At 45.7% G+C, this 19,861-nt stretch overlaps 1 protein-coding gene across 3 annotated transcripts in view; it reads right to left on the bottom strand.

Annotated features, from left to right (window-relative positions):
• SYTL3 (synaptotagmin like 3) overlaps positions 1–16,310 on the bottom strand; it is a 94,169-nt gene extending 77,859 nt beyond the window's left edge. For all 3 annotated transcript variants that reach the window (XM_040238905.1, XM_040238907.1, XM_040238906.1), the window contains exons 1-3: positions 16,241–16,310; positions 3,236–3,845; positions 1,090–1,308 (exon numbers count right to left, since the gene is read on the bottom strand). In XM_040238905.1, coding sequence (XP_040094839.1) covers positions 1,090–1,308; positions 3,236–3,345 — 329 coding nt within the window. In that variant the 5' untranslated portion in view covers positions 3,346–3,845; positions 16,241–16,310. The remainder of the gene's footprint in view (positions 1–1,089; positions 1,309–3,235; positions 3,846–16,240) is intronic.
• Positions 16,311–19,861: the final 3,551 nt, after the last annotated feature.

Raw genomic sequence — 19,861 nt, 5'->3', positions numbered from 1 at the left:
TGCACACTCCCCCATAACAAGTAGAAACACTCCCTGGGTTTTCCGGGAATTGATGAACAGCCCATTCTTGCTTCGAACAGTATGATATCAAGCCATACTAAGTCACTTCAGTCGTGTCCGACTCTGTGCAACCCCATAGATGGCAGCCCACCAGGTTCTCCCGTCCCTGGGATTCTCCAGGCAAGAACACTGGAGTAGGTTGCCATTTCCTTCTCCAATGCATGAAAGTGAAAAGTGAAAGTGAAGTCGCTCAGTTGTGTCCGACTCTTCGAGAACCCATGGACTGCAGCCTACCAGGCTCCTTTGTCCATGGGGTTTTCCAGGCACGAGTACTGGAGTGGGGTGCCATCGCCTTCTCCGGTCAAGCCATACATGTTCTTTATCATTTTCAAGAAGGGTATTTCAAAAACACCAATTCCATGTTTAAAATATTTAAAAAATCTCACAACATCAAAAGATTAGAATAAATGTAGGTTTAATCTATCACTAATGGAAACCATAACCGCTTCTTTAGTGGACCATCAATACAGGTCAACTTTCTTCCTTCAAAAAGGCGTTAATAAAGCTCCACGGGACACTCTAATATTCCTTATGTTACAATTCACTCCACTTTTCCTCAAAGAGATAAATTAAGCTCTAAGAAAACTAACAAAACTAACTAGTTAAGAAATTGAAGGGAACCTTAACTGCTAGGTTAGCTGATCGTTAGCCATTACACTCCAATGTTCTTGCCTGGAGAATCCCGGGGATGGAGGAGCCTGGTGGGCTGCTGTCTATGGGGTCACACAGGATCGGACATGACTGAAGCGACTTAGTAGCAGCAGCAATTACAAACTTTTGTAAATTAAAAACAAAACTTTTTTGCATATAGCAAAATGTGTTTTTGAGTTACAATAATTTCCATGTCTAGAAAGGCAGCTCCATATTAAGCATTCTCTGAACAATTTCCTATTAAGTTTGAAGAATGACAGCTGTCTTTAGCGGTGGTTGGTCCTGGACCATTTCTGAGGCTTTCCAGCCATCCTTGCCCCACCGCCCCGCCCACCTCATCCGGCCACACCCATCCTGGTCGGCCCCGCCCATCCTCACCTGTCCTCAAAGCACACGGTGCACTTCCAGGCGCGGGTCCTCCTCAGGAACACCCGGCACTCGCTGCACACGCGGTGGCTGCAGCCCTGACAAACGGCCCCCCGGTTCAGCAGGAGCCCCAGGGTCTGCTGGCAGCGGGCACAGGACTTCTCTTTGTACTCCTGGCTCACGCTCTTCGCGCCTTTCCACCTGAGATGCTGCAAGCGCGTCTTCAGTTTCCTGTGTCCCAGAGAGTTAAGTGATAAGAAACAACTGAGTGGAAGGACAGAAGCCAGCCAAACTCCTACGAGGCAGGGGCCTCAACAGTATGGAGACAGAGAAGGGGCTTTGCATTCCAGCACCCCCAGGTTCTAACAGCCGTGTGAACCAGGATCTCCTGCCATCTTTCGGAGCAGAGGCTCAGAGGTTTTCTCAGCTGTGAAAGCCTTACCTCCCAGGGTGGCTGTGAGGGTGAAATGGCAAAGCATAAACACTCCGCCTGGCACGGAGGAGTCAGCTGCTGATTTTGTTCTAGGTTCATCCCTTGTGCCCAAACGGCATTATAATGTTAAAGAAAAACAGCGAAAGCAGAGGAAAAATGCAGGAAAACAGCATCAATTCTAACATTCAAGACAGGGAGTGATGTGTAAGTATACAGCATATATGCCTGCTGTTGTAAGTGCCCCAATAAAGTTATTTAACTGATGCTATAGTTTTGCTATATTTTTTATGGGTGGTCGGTTACTTTTAGTTCCTGTCCCTCCCAGGAAGATAGCCCTAGTGCAAATGTGTCAGCAGCTCAGTCATGTTTGACTCTCTGCGACCCCATGGACTGTAGCCCACCAGGCTCCTTTGTCCATGGGATTCTCCAGGCAAGAATACTGGGGTAGATTGTCATGCCCTCCTCCAGGGGTCTTCCTGTCCCAGTGATGGAACCCAGGCCTCCCGCATTGCAGGTGGATTCTTTACCATCTGGGTCACCAGGGAAGACCCCTCTTAGTGCAAAGGGATATTACATTGGACCATAAAACATACCATTAGCCAGAATACTCTTTTATGGAGTATGACTATCTCTGTCACTTTTAGAATAGAGAAGCTAATCCCGAGAAACAACTTTCAGTACCCTTGGAACAAAATATCCACGTTACTTTGTTGACATTCAAAACGATGCTTCTAAATCACTGAAAGATCTTCCATCACCAGAGAAAACTCTATTTTGCTCACTGTATTTTTTTTTTTTTAGTGGAAGAAAGTGTAAGTACACTTGGACAGCTTTGGGATTACAAAGGAGGGTAGAAAAGGAACATTGTTCCTTCCAGTTCACCCAGAAATTTCCCCTCCTTCCTCAAACATTGGGTGGTCCAAAGATTTATTTTATATGTTTGTTTTTCTTGGCAGATTCTGAAAAAGAATTCTTCCATTAAAAACACAATGAGATCAAAAGCCTATCCCATTTATTTTCTAGACCTCACATTCTTCATAACCATCAATAAACAAAGCATTATTATATTAAAGATGGATCTTGACAGCTAACAAGAGGCACGCTGCTGATAGCGTAGCTCTGCTCTGTTAAGTGTTAAACTAATGGCAAACAGCCCGTGCCATTCAGAGACAGAGTGAGAAGGTGTTCTCTGTTGACAAATGAGTCTGGGAGCAGGCTGGGCAGGTTCAGACTTCATGCTCCCTGTTTCTTCAGAGCTGGCTGGCAAGCAAAAGTAAGCAAAGAGAAGGCTCGGAATGGACGCCAGCAGACCTGCTGTTTCTAAGCTGCTTTCTTTGCGCCTTCAATTACCACCAAAAATAATTTAGGAAAACCCTTAGCCAGAGGGCTTTCCCTTGAAAGGGTGTATGGGAAGTCTGAAGGTTTCCCTTGAACGATTCCTGCAAAGCAGGCAAATGGACAGGCAGACAGACAACCAACTTATCACACAAAGGCATTGTTTTAAGTGGGGGAAAAAGGCATTCTTTCCCTGACCATCCCGAAGCTTAGTGACACAGCAAAGCTTACCTCCACCCACAGCCCTTACTTCAGACTCTTGTCAGACAAGAGGCTGAATGGGGAGCAAATAGCACTAGCTAAGCAAGCAGCAAGACGCCAAGGAGAGATGGCCTCCAAGAGAAAAAGCCAAGAAACGCAAAGAATTCCACCATCTGCACGACCGCCTACCGTATCCTCTCCGCCTCCGTGTTTTGAACCTCCCGGTCCCGGTACAAAACCTGGAGGATCACTTCGCGTTCCGATTCCTGGAGGGAACCGAGGCTGACTTGGTGGGCCATTTCCGGCTCTTCTCAGACCCACGTTGAAGTTCTACTCCATGGCCGTGCGTCCCAGTCCCGTGATGAGCTCAGAGTCCAGCAGCAGCCCCACGTGCTTTTGAAAGCACTCCCTCTCCTATTTCATTGGCAACGGTGTTGCTCGTAGCTTTTCTCCTCTTTTTAACTGGGTCACTCTTCTCAGGAGAAAAAAGCTCCAAGAAGCTATCCTTCCATTGGGATCATCGCTCCCAGAGCCTCATGCCATCTGCAGAGTCTTCTCCCCGGGTCCTGCCGCAGCCTCTGACATCCGGCTAAGTCAGAAGCATATCTTTTTTCTGAGGTTTTGCCAGAGATTGTTATAAATTATGCAGATAACTTCTGCATAAGCAGAAGTAATCCCCAATCTGAGGGAATTTATAAACAGCAGTAAGAAGAGTATTCAGTGACACAGACGTTAACCTTCCCCTTCACAGGTTTACAGGTAGCACTGACGATGGTTAAAAGCCCAGACAGCTCAGTACCTGTAGAAAAGACAACAAAAATAGCATCATTTTTAAGACAAAATGTTCTACAGACAGATCTTTGCATTTTTTGCCGTGATGATAATGTAATATTTTAAATTTTATTAAATTGGCCTTCTCATGTTTCTAAAAGCCTCAAACTTCCACACTTGAATTTTTCTGATATGAATTCTGTATCCTGAGTGATTAGAGGCATGAAGGCCTATATTTAATGTGCTATTGTTTAGTTGCTAAGTCATGTCTGCATTTTTTGCAACCCCATTGGCTGCAGCCCGCCAAGCTCTTCTGTCCATGGGCTTTTCCAGGGAAGACACTGGGGTGGGTTGCCATTTCCTCCTCCAATACTGAATGTACATCATCCTAATTGAAAATACTTTAGGATATCTACAATTTCATCTGTTAACTGTGATTTTTACAATTAACTTCAAAACTCAAAAAATGTTTCATCAATTAAGGATCTATGAAGGGATATCACCACAACCTCAATCTATCAGTTATTTATGGTATTTAGCAATGGCCTTCTGCACAGGGTCTTATTTCTGGTTAATACGAGTTGGCAAGGTCTCCACTCCTCCTACTTACTTTTTCCATCAGTAACGCTAGACACACAGCACCTATGATCTGTTTCTTCCCCCAACCAAGATGGTATTGAATTGATAAAACATGTCAATGAAAAGCAGAAAATGCAGATCTAATTAGTGTACTTTCTATAATGCCATTTTGTTATCAAATTTACATGAATTCCTTAGTAATAAGATGTCCTTTCAATGCTTTGGAAGCTAAACTCCCTTTGTTCAGCCTCAACAGAAATTCACATTATATTAGTCTATGATCCATAGCAAATCAGTGAAAGAGAGGTTAACAGAGCCCTAAGGGATCATTCCCTTTAAGCAGAGATTCTCAAATTTTCTCTTTTAATCTCTGGTTATCTGGTGAAGCTTCTGTATCTAAATGCATAAAATAAAATACATTATAACAAAGGAAATCAATTATACTGAAATATTTTAAATTATAATAACATATGTGGCCAGGGAGGTATGAAGTCTAGCAGTGACCTAACAGTGACTGTAATTTCAGAGTAGCAATGATTGCAAGCAGTACTGAGCTATCTGCAGCAAATGATGTGGAGACCACAAGTCTTGCTAATTTCACTGGGGTTTGTGACAAAATGCTAAACTCTAGTTACAAGTCAGTGAAAATTAAGATACAAATTTTTTCACATCCAAGTTCATGGACCTATACGCTAAGGACCCCTTGGCTTAAGGATCCTCTATTTGTCAGTTTCTCTGTGGTGGGGTGGGGCTACACTGGTGGCTCAGTGGTAAAGAATCCGCCAGCGAGGCAGGAGACCCGGTTTTGATCCCTGGGTCGGGAAGGTCCCATGGAGGAGGAAGTACTGGAGCAACTCACTCCAGTATTCTTGTCTAGGAAATCCCATGGACAGAGGAGCCTCGTGGGCTATAGTCCATGCAGTTGCAAAGAGTCAGACAAGACTGAGCACACAAATTATTGTAGGATAAGGTTAAAACAGTTGGCCCATCCAAACTGCAAAGGCTACATGAGGAGGAGGGAAGCCCGGCCTGCCAGGGGATGGCCCTGGCCTCCGCTCTCCAGCCAAGCATTCCCTAGTGCCTGCTCCCAAAAGGCCTCCCGTGTAGATGGCAGGAGAACCAAGGACTCAGGCTCCAGCCTCAGCAGGGTCAAAACCTCCTCCCTCCTAAGGTCCTGTTTCCAGGTGAACAGATGGAGCAGCAGAGCTTAGCTCCCTGAGGCTCTGAGTCTCTGGGGAAGAAGAAATGCTAGGAAACAGCTTGTAATCAAGTGCTAAGTGGGAAAGTGTCACCAACTTCGTGAGCCTATTTCTTCTAAACGCATTCCTTGGTTTTTCTTGCTTCTCTCTCATTTCTAACCTATTAACCACATTACTGAATCAAGTACTGTCCTGTCTGTCTGATTCCCAAGTATGTTAAGTGCAGGTTTTTGCACTTGGCTCAAAACACACGATCTATGCCCTGAGCTTTCTCTCCATGTGGCCTTTGGGCTCAGGTGTCTGGCCTCTGCCTTCAGTGCCACCGGGAAGCGGGACCAGTCAGCACTAGGCTGGAAATGAGAGCTCCTGGAGAGCTCAATGTTCACTCATGCGGGTGGCCAGGCCTTTACCCTGTCCAGACACGCAGGGTTTGGTTATTTAAAAACACTTCTGCTCTCTACCATGGAGAAGGCAATGGCACCCGACTCCAGTACTCTTGCCTGGAAAATCCCATGGACAGAGGAGCCTGGTGGGCTGCAGTCCATGGGGTCGCTAAGAGTCGGGCACGACTGAGTGACTTCATTTTCACTTTTCACTTTCATGCATTGGAGAAGGCAATGGCAACCCACTCCAGTGTTCTTGCCTGGAGAATCCCAGGGATGGGGGAGCCTGGTGGGCTGCCGTCTATGGGGTTGCACAGAGTCGGACACAACTGAAGCGACTTAGCAGCAGCAGCAGCAGCTCTCTACCAAACCCATGCCTGTGGCCTCACAGAGGCCTCTGCAGGGTTGAGTGGGCACTCTTCCTCCCCCTAGTGGCCATCTACTGCTAGTTACAGAAAAGTCAAATTGAGTTGGTTTTCGGAATCCATCCATCAGCCATTCCTTAATTAAATATTGATCAAGCATTCAACAAGTGCCAGACACTGTTTAAGTGATTACGGTACAGGACTTAATGACTGAGAAGTTACACCCTATCCCATTTCTAACAATACAATGTATGCTCAGTCGTTTCAGTCATGTCTGATTCTTTGTAGCTCGCCAGGCTCCTCTGTCCATGGGATTCTCCAGGCAAGAATGCTGGAGTGGGTTGCCATTTCCTCCTCCAGAGGATCTTTCCAACCCAGGGATTGAACCCATGTCTCTTGCGTCTCCTGCATCGGCAAATGGATTCTTTTCCACTAGGGCCACCTATAAAAGCACAGAGAGGACAGTTAAAGTCAGAGAGACAGGAGCAGCCAGAGTGAAAAGGAGCAGACGATTTCTGCCAGGAACCTGCAGTCAAACAGTCCTGTACTTGAGCATTGAGGCTGCCCCGGTGGCTCAGAACAAAACAAAACCCCAGATCAAAGTGGTGTATATAGTTCTGATAAACCGAAAGAAAACAAAGGGATTCTCAAGGTGTCTTTAGGTCATGGAACAAAAAGTTCTGCAGTGGTTTGGCAGAAGATGCAAAACTGTGCTTCATGTACCATCTTTATATTGATTTCAGATTAACTAAGGATAGAGCTTGTTGTGACTGTTGTTCAGTCACCAAGTCACATCCGACTCTTTGCTACCCCCTGACTGCAGCACATCAGGCTTCCCTATCCCTCACCATCTCCCAGAGTTTGCCAAGTTCATATCCAATGAATTGGTGATGCCATCCAACCATCTCATCCTCTGTCATCCCCTTCTCCTCCTGCTTTCAATCTTCCCCAGCATCAGGGTTTTTTCCAATGAGTCAGCTGTTTGAATCAGGTGGCCAAAGTATTGGAGCTTCAGCTTCAGCATTAGTCCTTCCAAAGACTATTCAGGGTTGATTTCCTTTCAGATTGACTGGTTTGATTTCCTTGCTTTCCAAGGACAGACCACCAAATTTAATTCATTGAAAGCCTTTCAAATACACACCCAAACATGGTGCTTTCTGGGGTTCCCAGTTGATGAAGTATAATGCTTAGAGAACTAGAGGTATGGGTGTGCAGTGTTTATCTGAGTTTTTATTCTTGACTTTGAGAGATTTTGACTCTGGCTTCCATAAACCTTCAGTCATTCAAGTACATGGTTGATAACTACAATGAGGAAATCCTTCTATTGTTGGATTGAAATGTACTTTTTTCCTTAACTTGAAGGATCTGTGTCCAAATCCTCTCTATACACGGTGACTTTTTGAATTGATGCAATCAGGACTGCATAGAGAATACCCCAGGATCATTCATGTGATGAATAGGTTCAAGGGATTAGATGTGGTAGACAGAGTGCTTGAAGAACTATGGACAGAAATTTGTAACATTGTATAGGAGGTGGTGACCAAAACCATCCCCAAGAAGAAGAAATGCAAGAAGGCAAAGTGGTTGTCTAAGGAGGCCTTACAAATAGCTGAGAAAAGAAGAGAAGCAAAAAGGCAAAGGAGAAAGGGAAAGATATACCCATCTGAATGTAGAATTCCAGAGAATAACAAGAAAAGATAAGACAGCCTTCTTAAGTGAACAATGCAAAGAAATAGAGGAAAACAATAGAATGGGAAAGACTAGAGATCTCTTAAGAAAACTGGAGAGATCAAGAGAACATTTCATGCAAAGATGGGCACAATAAAGGACAGAAATGGTATGGACCTAACAGAAGCAAAAGAGATTAAGAAGAGGTGGCAAGAACACACAGAAGAATTATACAAAAAAATTTTAATGACCCATGATGGTGTGGTCACTCACCTAGAGCCAGACATCCTGGAGTGTGAAGTCAAGTGGGCCTTAGGAAGCATCACTATGAACAAAGCTAGCGGAGGTGATGGAATTCCAGCTGAGCTATTTCAAATCCTGAAAGATGATGCTGTGAAAGTGCTGCATTCAATATGCCAGCAAATTTGGAAAACTCAATATCACAGAAACCTAGGAGGATGTTTTCTCTTTGATTTCCAGTGTCCTCCCAGTGTTCCAACTGACTTGGTGGCTTAGACCTTCCACACGTTAGAGCCACGGGTGTTTCATCTTATTGGGATTCATTTAGGGTTTTCAGTGGGGGCAGTCTCATGCTTCCATCTAGAAATTTGTGGGGTAGTTTTAGTTGTCATAGTGACAAAGAATTACCTTGCATTCCCATACAAATATTGGTTATCTTACCAGATAACTCAACTAGGAAAAAGGTATAATTATCTGATAATAGAATTTAACACACAGAAACACAAAATATATTTTGCAGGGTTTTAATATACTGGGTTTTCCAGAATGAAGCTATTGTGTAAACTGAGGGAAGACTGTACCTGGTTTCATTTAGAACTGCTTACCGTTTCAGCAAGTGGCATCATATAGGGCAGCATGGCTTGTATTAATAGTATCTGAATCACTAAAGGATCTGCATTTGTAGATGCGAGTCTACAAACCAATGTGATTCTAGGTATGAGAACATCGGACAACTTCACTGTGTCTTTTAATGTAGTGTATATTGAGAGTCCCTTGGACCGCAAGGAAATCAAACGAGTCAATCCTAAAGGAAATCAGTCCTGAATATTCATTGGAAGGACTGATGCTGAAGCTGAAACTCCAATAATTTGGCCACCTGATGTGAACAACTGACTCATTGGAAAAGACCCTGATGCTGGGAAAGATTGAAGATAGGAGAAGGGGACAATAGAAGATGAGATGGTTAGTTGGCATCACCAACTTGATGGACATGAGTTTGAGCAAGCTCCAGGAGTTGGTGATGGACAGGGAAGCCTGGCATGCTGCAGTCCATGGGGTCTGCAAAGAGTTGGACACGACTGAATTGAACTAATATATACGATTATATATTATACTCTTATAATTTAATGTCCCTTTATTTCTCCTTGCATCACAGTAATGATATTGAACTATTGTTGTTGGTATTGGGCAAGGTAAATTATATTTTACATGAATTCCAATTCCAGATAGTAAAAGGTGAGCTACAAAATATTTCCTATAAAGAGTGAGCATTGGGTCTTTGGGGTTTAAGAACCACTGAAATTGAGGATCCAATGATTTCTCAGGTTACTTACAAATTAAACCGTGTGTATCATTCTCTTGTTCACTTTTTCCATGTATAACTGTGATTTAGAGGATGGAATGGGGAAAATAGAGAACTGGTTGATTGTTTTCGTTGTTTTAAGTTGTGCTGGGCTTTTAAATTGATCGTGAATTTGCTTGTGCAATTCCAGGTCTGATTTCCAGGTTAACATTGCTCAGTGTTTCTCTTTCAATAGCAATTATCCAAATTATTTCAACTGCATCTTTTCAGTCCTCTTGAACAAAATCTGGAGTTCTGTCTGTACTTTATTCCTGTTGTGCTGGCATTTAAATTTCTCTAAGTTTTACAGCAACAGCCAAATCAGAGATTTTACTCTGTAATCCATGTTCCAAATCACTCAAGATCAAATGCACTAAAACTCTTCTTAGCCTATAGTCTATTTATCCAAGGCAAGGTGTCCCCAGACTTACGATTTACTTATTCTTTTAATTATTTGTCTGTTTATTTGTAGTGAACTCTTCCCAGTCAATAGAGGTTTCTAGGGTGACAGAGTTAATTAGCAAGTCGCATGGGCCCATTGGAGAAGGACATGGCACCCCACTCCAGTGTTCTTGCCTGGAGAATCCCAGGGACGGTGGAGCCTGGTGGGCTGCCGTCTATGGGGTCGCACAGAGTCAGACACGACTGAAGCGACTTAGCAGCAACAGCATGGGCCCATGGTAAATACCAAGAAAGTCAGAGAGAATTCCATCCACCTGGTGGCCTAGCAACCTTAAGGTCCATATTTAGGGATTCCTTTTCCGGTCATCTATGCTAGCAGGGAACTAGAAGCCACACTGGCTTATTTTTCATATATTCAAAACAGGGATAACACAAACATACTTCTCTCTTGCAGGCTTTTGATTTCTTGGATGAGTCGAAATGGAGATGGTCAAAGAATTCCATGAAATCTATGCAAATCAGTTGGCATGTTCCTTGATGGAGTGAGGGGTGAGCGTGGCTTCTATAACCCAAAGTGCTAACAGGGACAAGTGGGCCTGAGTCTGGCTGTGCTCACCGACCTGAGGGGCCCAGTGGGCACTACGGTGAGTCAGAGGCAGGCTGGCGACAGGAGAGGACAGGAGGATGTTCACGGCTGAGCCTGGGCGGAGAAGTGGAGTTGGTCTGAGAAAGGATAGGACATCTCTGGAGTGAGGGACAGGCCGCTGAACACAACTGAGGCAGGAATGCGTCCTTCCTCTCCCAGGACAGGAGCCCAGGTCCCCACCGTCTATAAACAAATTCTAAACTATGAGCAAGGTCTTTCTCACCCTCCTTGATCTGGCCTCCTCCAACTTCTGCATCCTCAGTTCCCATAGAACGCCCCAACGCTCCCACAGCAAACACATTCGAGACGGTTCCCTGGACACCCTGTGTACTCTTCTCTTTCCACACAGTCGCTCCTGCTCTTCCCTGTCCCTACCAGGATCTAATTTACTCGGAGGCAGTGAGGGGAATGAGGTTTGAAGATGCTGGGCAAGTTAGCAAGTCCCCTGGGATTTAATTTCCTTGGCTGTAAAGTAGAGGGAGGTGGCTCAGAGGTTAAAGTCTCTGCCTGTAATGCAGGAGACCTGGGTTTGACCCCTGGCTTGGGAAGATCCCCTGGAGCAAGATATGGCAACCCACTCCAGTATTCTTGCCTGGAGAATCCCATGGACAGAGAAGACTGGCAGATTACAGTCCATGGGGATGCAAAGAGTTGGACATGACTGAGCGACTAACACTTTCACTTTCAAACTGGATAGAATTATAGGATCCACTTCTTAGAGTCATTGTGAGCATTAAATGCATTTATGCATGTAAAGCACTTTTTTGGGGGCTGTGCCATGCAGCCTGTGGGATCTTAGTTCCTCGACCAGGGATTGAACCCGTGTCCCCTGCATTGTGAGTACACAGCCTAAACCACTTGACCACCAGGGAAGTCCCAACACAGAAAGTACTTAGATCCCAGTGGCAAGCATATTATAAACAACCCACTGACACATGTTAACTGTGGTAGTAGTAACAGTATCGATAGGGACAGAGTAAAGGGACAAAGTAGGTGATTAAATAGTTAATCCTACTAGGGAACTGTAGGTAGAAAAAGTATGGGAGACCACCCCCCCCCCTTTACTAAAACCATTAGTAAGCTAATGGTTACTCAAGAAAGTAGGTTTACTTAACCACAAAACCAAGCAGGCTTGCTTAGCAACAAAATCATGCAATAGAAGCATGAGGCATGTCCCCAAACAATAAAACAATGGTGGGATGAGACCCACATCCTGCCCAGTGAGCTCAGTAGGACACACGCTCCGCACACATAAAAAACAACCATTTGTGGACCCAGCTTGACCATGTAGGGACAAGAAAAACCCCCTGCTCAATCTGGAGGAGGACCTGATGGAAACACAACATCTACTCAAGAAAGACAAAGAAGCCCTCCTCCCCCTCCCTACTTTTCCTTTGATTATAAAAATGTTTAAGCCACTATATACTCAGGACATGGTACCCCCTTGCCCACTCGCTTGTAAGCCTTGTAACTATCCTGTTCTAATAAATCACTTCTTATCTACCACTTTGGGCTTCTCAGGTGGTGCTAGTGGTAAAGAACCTGCCTGCCAATGCAAGAGACATAAGAGGTGTGAGTTCAATCCCTGGGTCGGGAAGATCCCCTGGAGGAGGGCATGGCAACCCACTCCAGTATTCTCGCCTGGAGAATCCCATGGACAGAGGAGCCTGGCGGGCTACAGTCCATGGGGTCACAAAGAGCCAGACAGAAATGAAGCTTTTAGTGTACACACACATCTATCACTTTGCCTCTCGCTGAATTCTTTCTGTGCTGAGACATAAAGGAGAAGAGCTCTTCAGAGTCCCGTGAAACACCACCTAATGGTTTCATCATCAGCATAGTCATTCATTGTTAATCTTCCAGGTCGATTCGCCACTAATTCAGGAACCTTCTCAATTTTCAAGCACAGTTAATTGCTCCTTCATCATGCCCCTTTTCCTCCGTATATTTCTCTATCACGACTCTGACTTCTTTCTGATTCAAGTGTCCTAGTGGTAACACTGGTTCTTAGCGATCCCTCATCACCCAGCAAATAGGTCCTTACTGTCTGGCTGGAGTTGAGAAACACAGTGGCTATTGTGACACGTGGGTTTGCTTGCAAAGCAGGAAGCACGCGTTCAAGTCGGAAGGAAGGATCATAGCCAGGGAAGCGAGCATCACACATCTCAGAAAGCTCTAGGTTTCAGAAATCTGGAAAGCATCTGAAAATCTGAGGTCATTTCAGCATCTGAGAAGCATACTAAAAAGTATTTTGTTTTAATGATCTCATGCAGAAATTCACAATCTCCCAGACCTGGTTTTTCTGCGATGATATTTAGTCACTCTCTCACACACCCAATGAATTCTGAAACTGTGTTTTGGTCACAAACACTGGCATCAGCTTCTGTCTTCACCCACATGGAGCTGTCTAGCCGCCAATCTCATTTCTCGATTGCATTTTTGTGATTTTGTAATGGTGACTGCCTTTGTTCTACAGCATCCCACCATGCCAATCAGTCTAATTTTACTTAACAATTAAAAAATAAATAATACCTACAGTGTATCGCCACTCTGAAGGAAAAAGTCCCCCAGAGCCACTTGGGGAAGCACTGCACAGCCAACCATCCCATCTCAGCATCAGTTCAGGTGTCAGACAATCTGGGATCAAACCCTAGATCTGGAGTTATCTCAGTACAGTCCGAGAGCAACGGCTGGAATAAAGCAAGCAGGAATTGGAAGCAGTCCTTCTGATCACCGTCCTCCCCTTCAGGAAGGCCCCAGAGCAGGACTTAAGCCTCCTTTCTGGGATCAATAGGGACGCACGCAGCAGAGGTGGGGGCCCCTCCTGAACCCAGCTCGGGGCTTCAATCCACACGTTTCCATCTCCTCTGTAGCCAGTCACGCCGCAACCCAGCGGACCTCTGCATCCAGACAAATGCATTTAGGTGGTGGTGATCGGCATATTGACTCACAGCACTGATTTCATTGGACTTCTGTGAGCCCCTCGGGTGCCAGGGAGTGAGGACATCAAATTAGCAGAAGCCCCTCTCTGCAATTGAAAAGCTCGCATTCCAGCCAGGAAGTGGGCAGGTGAACAAATAAGGGACAACATGACAGGGTGAGTAGAAAGACACAAGGATGTACAGAAGAGAATGCTCAAGGGAAGGCGTGATTCGCTCCACGTGGAGAGAGGAGAAATGGCTGGGGGTGGGCAGTGGGTGGGAAGGACATTCCGGAGGGGAACGTGTGGGACCCCTCCTTTGCCAGAGAAATGGAACATCTGATTGTGTGAATTCTGAAACTGCACTTGCTTTTTTTTTTCCCCTCGGCCTGACAGCCAAGATTGACTTCAGCTTTTCAGAGCTGACCAGGGGAAGAAAAGTACAAGAAATGTGAAACCCGGGGGCGAGTAGGAGAAAGCGGGACGGGAAGGGAAACGCTCTTTATCTGCAGGCTCTTCCATCTAATGGTTATCTGTGAGCAGCTGGTCATCGGATCAAAGGAACGGGAGCATCACCCACCCCCACGCCCCCACCCCCGCCCCTGACAGAGAGGAGACGCTGCGATCAGGCGAGGTGCCTGCGTGTGAACACTGTCATCTCCGGCCAGACTTTCAACTCAAGCTAGAGGTCGAGCCCAGCGCTGAAGCCTCAGCCAAGCCCCTGCTCTCAGCCCTGCTCCAGAGCCAGCACCGCCCCCTGCTGTGTTTTACCACAGCTATTTCCTTGAGAAGCTGCAGTTTGCTTTTCTTTTTCTGAATATGGCCACAGTACTTTCTACCTAGAATGCAGGGGAAAGGTGAGCGGCTCCACAGACCCCGCCGATCCACCTGAAAGTGTCATCTCTCTTTTTAGCTCGTGGAGTGTCCTCACAGACGTCCACAACAGCTGCAGGGACCACTGGTTCGTCCACACTAAGGAAGCGGGTGAAGGCAGAGTGGTGCTCACAGGCTTGACGGATTCCTTCTTACAAAGGTGAGAAGATTCACCTGGTGTACCTCAGGAATGGCATGGGAATGGAGATGAGCCTTTAGAAACTCTTTCTGTCTCTGATCTCTGAGCCAGAAGTGGGTTTTCTCAGAAGCCAGTGACCTCGGACTTCAGGCCTTACCTGCCAGGCCCCGGACTTGACCTTGTATTAGTATCTGTTTCCTTAAAGAAGGCTCTAGGCGTCATATAAGCTTCAGGTCCCTCAAAACTCTGTCCTTAATATATGACATTGTCCATATGTGGGCTTAAGTCTAGAAAACTTGACATCTAAACCGACACAGGAGAGGGCTGGAAGTCTCTCTGGAAAGGCCCCCACCACTCACGGTGGAGTCTAGGCTTTCTCATTCACATAGATACCTTGCCACACACACAAAAAAAAAACCCAAGTGCTTTTTCAGAATCAAAGCTAAACACTGCAATAGAAACCCATGATATTTCAGACTTAAACTTGATCTTTTCTCGTGGAGGGATAAAAAAATGAGAACTGATATTAATACCTTGTTCTTTACATCAGGTACTACTCATAATCGTTGCTATAATTTTTGTTGTACCAACCCCTACTATTTATTTACCACTTACTCTGGACCAGAAGACTTGACACGCTCTTTGCACGAACAGTCTCAGTCCTCGTTACAGCCTTATGCCATCAAGACACCCATTTTACTGATGAGCAGAGTGAGGCTTGCAACAATTAAGGAACTTACCTAAACTCACACGCTAATCTGGGTCTATTTAACTCCAAAGCCTTATGCTTTGTTTAGACAGAAAAGTTAAGAATTTAGAATCTTCTACTGTCTTGGCAAATAATCTTTTTCATACAAGTTCCAACTTCTTAGTAGATATTTGGGCTTCCCAGGTGGCACTAGTGGTAAAGAAGCTGCCCGCCGATGCAGGAGACGTGGGTTCAATCCCTGGTTTAGGAAGATCCCCTGGAGGAGGGCATGGCAACCCACTCTAGTTATTTTTGCCTGGAGACTCCCATGGACAAAGGAGCCTGGTGGGCTACAGTCCATTGGGTCACAAGAGTCGAACACAACTGAAGTGACTTAGCAAGTAAGATACTTAATCGCTAACATGTATTTTCTTCTCATAATCTCTCCTTTTGACAAGAAGTTCTATTCCGGGGCTAAAGAAGCTGAATTGCAAGACATTTAAATTAGACTCCAGCTAACTTAATGAAAAAAATTTTTAAATTATACTTATAGTCCACCTCCAGACTAGAGATTATGGGGGATGAAAAAAATCAGAATCTGTGAAGTAAATTCAGAGCAAAATAGTAATAAACTGTATGTATAAGAATGTACAGGCCAAAAAGGAAACCAAATGACGCTCATCACTGCCTTTGAAAAAATTCACACCATACAGCTTTGGGAGAGTGTTTTTCAGTGTGGATTGGTTTCTTAATTAACTCTAAAGTATTCCTCCATTCCATTTAAATCATTCTTAGCCTACGTTCACAATGTATACTATTCAATGAAATGACAAGTCATCCTTTGTCTAATTTCTCATTGCTGTTCCTTCCCACCTTTTCAAAGTCATCAGTGTAAGACAAGTTATATTAACTGTAACCTTTACCCACCCCACCCTTCAAACAACCCACCAGAAGGGCTGGACTCGGATGCTCAGCCTACCTTTGCCTCAGCTTCAAGAGAGGAGACCAGGGGAGCTCGCTCTGGGGAAGGAAGTCAAGCTTTCTTCGAGTTAGAACCACTGACGTGCTTCTCTTTCCTTCCGGTGGGCTGGGCAGGCGCTGAGAGCCTCTGTGGCTATCAGCTCCACGTCACCAAGGACCCCAGGGACAAAGCCACCTGGAACCACACCCAGGCGCTCTTGAAGGCCAACAGTTTACGTTTTTAGCTGGAGGAAAGACCATGCTATGCTACCGCAGTGTTTCACTCAAGCAAGGAAACCCCCAAGGAAACTGGAGGCTTCAGTTAGTCAAATGTTCCCACCTTTGTGAGAGGTTTCTCACTGACCTCAAGTGTAAATGACTGTGTCATCACAGCTCAAAGAGCTGTTAACTCAAGAGTCAATTTATAACAAGACTGGCCTGGACTTTTGGGGGTAAACTGCATGGAAGCATAGCGTACATAGGGGGCTTCCCAGGTGGCGCTGGTGGTAAAGAACCCACCTGCCAATGCAGGAGACACAAGAGAGGTGAGTTCGATCCCTGGGTTGGGAAAATCCCCTGCAGGAGGGCACCGCAACCCACTCCAGTATTCTTGCCTGGAGAATCCCATAGACAGAGGAGCCTGATGGGATACAGTTCATGGGTTCGCAAAGAGTCAGGCATGACTGAGCGACAGAGCACACACACAGCGTACATACGGAATATGACACAAGTCATAAGAACAGCTGGATACATTCTCCCTAAGTGAATTCATCCCTATCGAGAACAGAATTTTGAGCAGCATCTCTGGAGCTGCTCTGAATGACAAAATGTGTACCCTTACGAGCAGTACCTTCCTACCCAGCACTCGCACCACCGTCCCCCCGACTTCCCTCCCCCTCAGTGACTCTGGAGCCAGGCTGCCCCATCCACCTGGTCTCAGCGTGGAGAAGACATGGGGCAGAGCCATAGCAAAGCTGCAATGGTCATGGATGTGAGCGACAAATACACCTCCGTTGTCATCACCCACCTAGAGTATAGGGCCATTTGTTTCTGCAGCTAACCTAGCCTATGCTGACCGGCGCAGTGTGCGCATGACTTTACGTACACAGAACGGATACACTATTTCATAACCATCACGGCATGAAGATCAGCCAGTCAAGGACTTCCCTGGTGGTCCCGTGGTTAAAGCTTTGTGTTTCCAATGCAGGGGGCATAGGTTTGATCCCTGGGTGGGGAACTAAGATCCCACATGCTGCATGGTGTAGCAAATAAATAAATAAATACTTCACTTAAAAAAAAAAAAAGAAAGAAAATCAGCCACTGCGCCCTGAGTTATCCTTTAGTTGTTGGGTCTTGGGGATGAGGGGTGGGGGCCAGGACTGGGAGGAAGAGAGACCCAAGGGGTTCAGAGCAACAGCCATTCACCGTTGGTACAGAGGCATTTCAGTCCCCCTGTGCCTGTTTTGCAGGTGGCAGCAGACCTAGACATAGGCATTTCTTAGCTCTTCTCGTGAGCACACGATTTCTCAGCACAGGATCCTCCCTTAGATGTGTGTTAGACACAAGTCTATTTTCTTCTCCATTATAACATTACAGTCCTCAGACTAGAGTGTTTTGCAACTGCTGTCTTCATCATCATACTTATCATCATTATTAGTGACTTGGCATGACTCCACTGTACATCTCAGTAACACACCCCTAACCTCAGGAAAAGGAAGGAAAACCTCGAACATACATAGGATAAGATTTGGATGGCAAAGGGCTGCAGAGCCCAGACAACACCAGGAGACACAGCTGTGGCTGTGGATATCATTTGTTGAGGTGACATGGCTAGGATTATTAGGCTCACACTTGCTAAATAAGGCATCGACAATACCAATCCTTATTTCCAAAGAGTGTATTTAAGAGAGTCCACTCGAAAGAAAGAAAGCACACAACACCTGCCAACCTATGGCTAAGCCCCAAATTGAAAAACAAACCCAAGACCAATCCACTGACTGCACAAAAACTAAACATTATTCTAAAATACAACGGAATACGGGAGATTCATGAGCAGTTCTGAGTCAGTGTGTTTATACTCCAGGACTTCTGATGGACATTCATTCTTGGAAGAGCAGAAGTGCTAGTCCCCTGCCAGCTGCCACAGTGGTTTTAAATTCCTTAGCCCTAACAAAGTGTATGTCAATTGGGCAGAACATAACACTTGCACTGCGTTCCCGAGCACCACAACATCACTGAGCCTAGAGAATTCAAGTCCTTGCACTGACAGAAATCAGATTTTCAAATTTTTCCTTAGAGCCCATATCCTAGTCAACTTGGCAGCTTCCACTGCAGCTCACAGACTGCCACAAAGCGAGTGCTCACTGCATATGTGCTAAGTGAGCACACAGTCCTGAAGATAAACAGACCAACTTGTCCATTCCTGGGGCAGACCCAATATAACTATGACGTGTATTAAGGTCACTGAACGAATATTCTTTGACAGTTAAAACTGGAGAGTGGAACCAGTGCAGATACGCTGCAGTCATGTCAATGTTTTAAAAAGTTCACATTCACGTGTTTTCTGTTGTTTTATGCACATGGTGGTGACTTTCAGTCACAATATAACTTAAGATGGAGTAGGAAATGGCAGCCCCCTCCAGTATTCTTGCCTGGAGAATCCCATGGACAGGAGCCCAGCGGGCTACAGTCCATGAGGTTGCGGAGCTGGTCACGACTGAGCGCACACATTATACTGTCCATGTGGTTCAAAAGCATTCTCAAGGCCGTATCCCAGCAGCCCTTCAGGACGTTCCCTTGAATCAGGAAATTCTTAAAAGGCTGTGGAGCAATTTAGAAAAGAGGTCTCAAACCTCACTCAGAACCTGTCCACTCCTGCTTTGCACGTAATTCTAACACACTCAGCTAGTGGGCCTCCGGGGCCTCCCTATGGAAGCAGAAGAAAATCAGAAGAGGGAAAAGGCCCCTGCCTGGCTAAAGAGGGTAGCGCTGCTGAGGAGCTGGAACTGGGCAGGTGGGGTCAAGTAACCAAGAAGGACACCTAAAAAGAGATCTTGGGATCTCAGGAGAAGCTAGATGTGGGGAAGACAAAACACAGAAATGGCAGGCTTAGCATCCCGTGTAGACTGAGGCTTGAGGCTGAAACACTGGGAAAAGTGAGTGGAAGCCAGAATCGGAGAAGCAGAAAGCAGGTGTGAGAGAGCAGCCTGTCGCCACCCAGCAGGTCCTCTCGGTCAGGCCAGGTGTCCAGGGCAAGGCAGCCTTGTGTCTTTCACCCTCCCCTCTCCCCTTCCCCACAAATCGGGAAGGTGATTGCATTTTCCTCCACTCCCAGTTCTCTGCAACTGTGTAGGAAGCAGAACTAATGTGTGGGAAAATCATTCTTTTAACACCTTTTAATTGTGAGCTTACCACAGGCCAGGTACAATTGAAGGGGCAGGGGACCCACTAGTGAATCAATTGGATTTCTGCCAGCATGGAACTCGGCTTCTATAGCGTAGAAACAAGGGTTGCAGATGAACTGAATGTGGGTGCTGCAGCTTAATTCTGCAAAGTGTCAGGGTCCAGTGGTCAAACCCTTCCTAGGAGGATGGGAAGTGGTTTTTAGCTACTGGGCTTTGGAGAGGGTGTGGTAAAAACA

The sequence above is a fragment of the Oryx dammah genome, unplaced genomic scaffold (genome assembly GCF_014754425.2).
Source record: "Oryx dammah isolate SB20612 unplaced genomic scaffold, SCBI_Odam_1.1 HiC_scaffold_4, whole genome shotgun sequence".
Classification (NCBI taxonomy): Eukaryota; Metazoa; Chordata; class Mammalia; order Artiodactyla; family Bovidae; genus Oryx; species Oryx dammah.
Note: the sequence above shows the minus strand (reverse complement) of the source record. Positions and strands in the feature narration are given on the sequence as shown.